The following is a 6,000-nucleotide window of genomic DNA, read 5'->3' on the forward strand; positions in this document are numbered from 1 at the left end:
TCTAACTTGTCTGAAGTGTACTCCTAGAAACACCTCTAAGGTTATGTCTATACTGAGAAGTTTTAGGAACTCTTCAGCTCTTGGTATAGCAGCTCCACTGGTGCTAGCAAGATGGGAGCACTGGTGTTAGGGTAGTGTCCAGGTTAGACTGTGCTTTGAGTAAGAACACCTGCAGTTAGTCTACACTTGCACCCCCAAAGTGCTAGCTACACTGATGCTAGACCAATGTTGGGAGCATTACTAAAGATCCTCAGTGTGGACAAGGCAAAAAAGTAATGCTAACAGTGACTGAACAGGAGTTGCATTAAGTTTTATATCTTAGGAAATAAATATGTTACAAATATTATTTCATATTTGTTTACCATATATTTGATGTTTTGCACTGTCTCTGGCAAGGAAAAATAAAATTAGTAATGAGTGGGTGGATGATCTAGGAACAGAATAGAATGGACTAATTGCTCCTAGGAAAAAACTAGCACCTTAAACCAAAACCATGCCATTAACTCTAGACCAGCCTTCAAAAGTGTCATGACAGTTCATCAACCGTGGCATAATATCCACTTGTCTAAGGTGACTTATAATGAAAAAACAAACGATATTTCACTCACCCATCAAAAAAACCCTACTTGCTGTGATGAATAGAATTTTGCAAGGCTGTCATAAGCCTGTGTTCACCAGTGTGTTACATAAGTCTTATGTTACTCCTCTCATGGGAATGTTATACAATTTGGAAAATTTCTATATACAGACTGTAGTAAGAGGCCCTGAAACATAAACCCCTGTATCAGAGGCCTGGTCTGAGGCCTAAAGCCTGAACCAAAGTACTTCCAGGCATTGCTAAGCAAAGCTGGGCTGTGAGCCAGAGGCAGGCCCTAACTGCAGAACTTGGCAAGAAAAAGGCTCCTAGAAAGCACACGCTAATGATATAAGTAGCAATAAGAGGAACGGGTGGCAAGATGGCACCTGGACATCACGATACGAGGACACTTCACAGAGATAACAAGGAACAGCCAGGTGCATCCCAAAGACAGAGTCAAAAGGACAGCATGATGGACAGATGTGTTTGAACCAACATGATCAAAGGGGGAGACAGCACCCTAATGAGTCAAGGGGCTGTACCTCAATATGTCAGTAGGGATGAGTAATCTGTCCTGCAACTGTGTAAAAACCGGTCCCGGAGCGCATATCTTTGTCCAGCCTAGGGGGCAGTGGAGTGTCCCGCTACTGACTGAGCTGAGCCCATTGCCAGGGGGCACACATTCGTAGTATGTCCTGTAGAGTCTATAGGGAACTATTACTGTGCTTCGTTTGACAATAAACCTGGTCGGGTGCCTTCGTACCTTACTAGAGTCTGTGGTCTTTGGGGGGTTTCTCGGGGTCTGCTGTGTCAGCTATCTGTGCAGAGCTGGGGCAGCACACAGAGGGAACACGCACGCAGCCAACTGTTATCATCGTCGAACCAGAGCAGAGCAACTCACCGGTAGCTACCGACAACACGTACAAAGATGTAAAGTGCATAAAGTCAGTTTATTACACATGCTGTGGACTTGCCTCTCTGTCACCTTACGTTGGAGAAAGTTGCTGATTTTTATTTAGAACAAATTATACTCAAATTTCACTGAGCTTTTTTACACTTACTAGATAATAAAATAAACAAATATAAAATTAATATACACAATCTTCGCAGTAGCAGAGAGATGTATTGCTATGTGCACTGGAAATTCAAACATCTCTCATTGCTGCAGATTTTGGCTGACCGATGTCAAAACATTTTTCCCCTGTGGGAAAGCATCATACAGAACCAGAGAAAAGCTGAAGATTTTACTTTAATTTGGGAGTCCTTTATTTCAAGTCTTGGTTAGTTAATGGACCCTGACGTGTTTTGACTTCTGTTTTAACATAATTAAGTAGTAGGCCACCTTGTCAGCTAGCATAAGTAAGCATAGCTTCACTGAAGTCAACACAGGTTTGCTACTGTTCCCAAAGAAACAGCTGTCATCGATTATTTGTCTAAAGTCATCTGCCAACTAGAGTACTTCTGTTCAGTGAAAATCCTGATTATTATACTAATTATTTACATACCTAATTGTTAATGGTAGATTTAGCTGCAAGATCTCAGTACCTGTTATCTTTGTTTTTCCATCCTGGAGGAAACTTTACAAACAAGTTTATATTTTGCGTCTGAAGTTTTGTTTTTTCTTTGAAAGTGTTTTTGTTAAGTCTGTAATATTACAGTTCATTAAACAAGTGCAACAATACATTTGTAGTGTATTGTGCCTGAACCTGTAGAGTTTTAGGGAATTCAAGGAATCTTCTCGTTTGCCCTCTGCGCAGAGCTAGCCATAATGTTGATGGGGAGTTCAGGCTGTGCATGGCCTTTCTAAAAGGGACGGGGAGAGGGTGTGGCTGTGACCCTCCCCCTCTGTCTGGCAGAATTGATTGATGCGGAGAGGAGTGCATGCTCTATCCTCTTCCATGGCGGTATCTCTCCCCTACAGCATGTATTTCTGGAAGTCCCCAGGAAGAATTCTTGTTGATTCAGACAAAATCCTTCCTAGAGTTTTCAGTGCAACATAGTCCTATAACACCTTTCCTTTAGTCACTATCCACCTCTCCAAGTCACTGTCCAGCCCTCAGATAATAAGCATGATCTTTTAACAATTTATTTCAGCTGAAGAAATAATGGCCAAGCCTGTTAGCAGTTTATCCGTTAATCTTGGTGATGCTCGTAAGTGGCTGAAGAACACTGAGTCACATATGGTAAAGGAGGAAGGTATGTCATCAAATTATGCAAGTCTCCATATCCACAGAAAATATGTGGTTATATTTTAATTTGAAGATACTCACCTTCTAGGTTTTATCAAGGCCACGACCATTATTGCATAGCCAAAGAGGACTGAGTAGGCTGTTTTTGCAGGTAGTGGTGGGTCAGGTGCACTGTTCAGAATATAACAAATAACTGTGGAAAAGGGAAGGGAAATGGAACCTTCTTCACCAAAGACTAGGAGATTTGTTTCTCAGAACTTTACAGCATCAGTATGTTTTTTGCACTGGTATCTGTATAACCCCAAGTTCTTAGGTCAGTGGTTTCTAATAGGAGTGATTAACCATTTTTTTTTTTTTTACATGTTCTGTTTTCATCTGGGTACAGGACAGAAGAAAGACAAGTCAAAGGAAAACAAAAAGATCCCTACATGTAAAATATTCTTTCTATAAGACATCATGATTTGCATATGTACCTTAGTCCATCACAACACTTAAGCATAAGCTTAACGTTAATAATGGAAGTAGTTCTACTAACTTCCTTGGGAGTACTTTGGTGCTTAAAATTAAGCATGTACCTAAGTGTTGGATTAGGGCAATAATAATAATGTCGAGGAAGAAGGCAATATCCAGTAATAAAGCTTCTTGAATCTCATGTTTTTCTAATCTAAAGCTGTGGTTTTAGACCATTGATTTTGATCACAATTGCATATCATGTTATGCTCTGACAATACAAAGAAAGAGATAATTAAAACATAGTATGAGTGAGCTCTTAGTTCTACAAACAGCATTAAAGCCTTATTCCTGCTCTCTTTTGAAGTCAATGGGGAAATGCTTACTGACTGCAGGGGTAGCAGAATCGGGTCCTGAATGTCCACCATTAGCAGGAGGAATCCAAGGGAGAAATAAGTACTTTGACACACAGATTAGCCATTAAGACATGATCTTCTGTTCACGTAAAAACTTAAAAGAGGAAAAATACTTTATTAAAAAGAAGTCATAATCAGTAATAAAGTCTTCAGTGCAAGAGGTATATCAAAGCAACAGAGACTGTAATGTTCATACAAAAAAAAGACTTGTAACTGGTTCATTGGTTGAAGCTAATGAGCCTACTCAAGAAAGGTGATTATTTTAACGCTTAGGTTACGATGCTTTTGTTCTTAATTTTGCTATCATAAAATGTAAATATGCAAGAGGAACCTGCTAAGAAACTATTGCTGCTAGGAGAGTTTTCAGAGAAACTTTGCCTCTCCCCCCATATTTAGCTTTAATAGTGGTATTTCATTAGACTTGATTTTATTTATTTGGTTGTAAATGTTTTTATTACATAAGATTGGTTCACCAGTTCATCCTTATTTAGCAACACACTTTAGCACATGCTTATGTCTTATTGAAGTCAGTTGGTCTTAAGCACAAGGTGGTATGGAACTTGTGCTTAAGTGCTTTGTTGAATTGGGGCCTGAATAGGAAATGGCCATAGTGTGTTTTTTTTGTCATGCCTTTAGGAAAATAAAGTTTCAATCTTATATCCTTTTGAACAATTTATTGGTTTTTTTTTTAAAATAGGTTTTACAGATGATAAAGACTTTGAAAATGAAGGACAGGATGAAATGGCAGCCTTTGAAGAACTATTCCCTAAGAAGTCTTCAAGAAAAAAGGGAAAACGTAGAAAATAATAATTTTAAAAGTATGCAGATGGCTTTCCACCCTGAACCACTGTAATTTTGGAATAAAATTGTTAAAGGCTTTAAAAGATAAAATATAACGGGATAGGGACAGCAAGGGGGAAAATGTGAAAAATACCAGCAAAGATTTTTACTTCTGATTGTTTTTAATCCTTTGTGGGGGAACAGTGACCTACCTGCTTGTAGTTACTTTATATATTTATGTATTGTTTTAAAAATTAAACTGTGGCAGAACCAAATGGGCAACTCAAAAGTGACAAACGCCAGCATGTAACTTAGGTCATGTCTACACTAGCAAGCTTACAGTGGCACCGATGCAGCTGTAAAATCGCTCATGTAGCTGCTTTATGCCGATGGGCGAGAGCTCTCCTGTCAGCATAATTAAACCACTGCCAATGAGCAGCAGCAGCTATGTTGGCGGAAGAGTGTCTCCCACCGACATACAGCTGTCTGTACCGGTGTTTCTGTCAGTGTAACTTACATTGCTCAGAGGGATGGGTTTTTTTTACATTCCTGAGCGACATAAGTTAAACCGACAAAAGTGCTAGTGTAGACATAGCCTTATGAATTAGAAATGAGCCAGTGGAAAGAATAGCACTTTTCTGCCTCTACGCGGGGGTATTTCCCCACCTGTTCCTTTTCCTGCTTTTAATTTGCATCTTTGCCATCCTGCTGAGCTGGAACACTCATGGGGAGGAAGATGATTTCTGATTTTTTTTTGTCCTCCCCCACCCGCATCCCGTGGAGGATTTTAATATCTTTTTTTGGACTGTCAAAGACCACTTGTCCCTGGAGGACATGGTTTCAAACAGCCATTGTGAACTAGCCAGCCACTGAGCGCTCCCATGTTTGGAGGAACTTAAATCTTCTTGGGGGAACTTGCAATATCTCTTCTACTTAATTCCAGAGTCAGGAATGGTAAGTACACAGAGTTCTAAACACATTTGTGTGTGTGTGTGTATTCTGTCACCATTGTATACATCTCTAGTTAGATATGGACAAGAAGTCTTTTTTCTATTTGTTCTTGGTTTGATTATGCTCTGTACATATAAAAAACATATGATGATTCTTTAAAGTTAAAGATTGTTTATACATTTTACTTATTTTATAGTCTTGACTTGCCAAAAAAAAAATCTTTACATGTAGTACATTTTATAAAACCAACAAGATTGATGTTATAGCCTGATGTCTCATTTTTTTAAATTGCTGTGCAAGGGCCATATAGGACTGCTCACATGCAAAAGAGCTGCAGGATTTGGGCCGACATGCAGAATGTGTAGTGGTGCTCACCACCACTGCAGTTTCTGGCAGGTCACATCTCCATTATATATTTTTAGGATGTTTTTGTATTTTTAATGAATGTGTTACTATGTGGCTGAGATACTTAGTTTTGAAAAGGTAGCTATTTTGTTTTCACATATCAAATTGTTTTAGTCGTTACCAGACCCATCAAGAGAAATTTGGGGCCCTGATGCATAGTGTTCATGAACCCTCTCCCATTTCACTTTGTTTACAGAGACATTAGAGTTTTTTGCGGGGTGGGCACTGACCT

At 39.2% G+C, this 6,000-nt stretch overlaps 1 protein-coding gene across 4 annotated transcripts in view; it reads left to right on the forward strand.

The window, feature by feature from the left end:
• The window catches only part of TRANK1 (tetratricopeptide repeat and ankyrin repeat containing 1), a 76,758-nt gene extending 71,150 nt beyond the window's left edge, over window positions 1–5,608 (forward strand). For all 4 annotated transcript variants that reach the window (XM_074945407.1, XM_074945405.1, XM_074945406.1 and 1 more), the window contains 2 exons: window positions 2,672–2,773; window positions 4,330–5,608. In XM_074945407.1, the coding sequence (XP_074801508.1) occupies window positions 2,672–2,773; window positions 4,330–4,439 (212 nt within the window). In that variant the 3' untranslated portion in view covers window positions 4,440–5,608. The remainder of the gene's footprint in view (window positions 1–2,671; window positions 2,774–4,329) is intronic.
• Window positions 5,609–6,000: the final 392 nt, after the last annotated feature.

The sequence above is a fragment of the Natator depressus genome, chromosome 2, assembly GCF_965152275.1.
Source record: "Natator depressus isolate rNatDep1 chromosome 2, rNatDep2.hap1, whole genome shotgun sequence".
Lineage (NCBI taxonomy): Eukaryota > Metazoa > Chordata > Testudines > Cheloniidae > Natator > Natator depressus.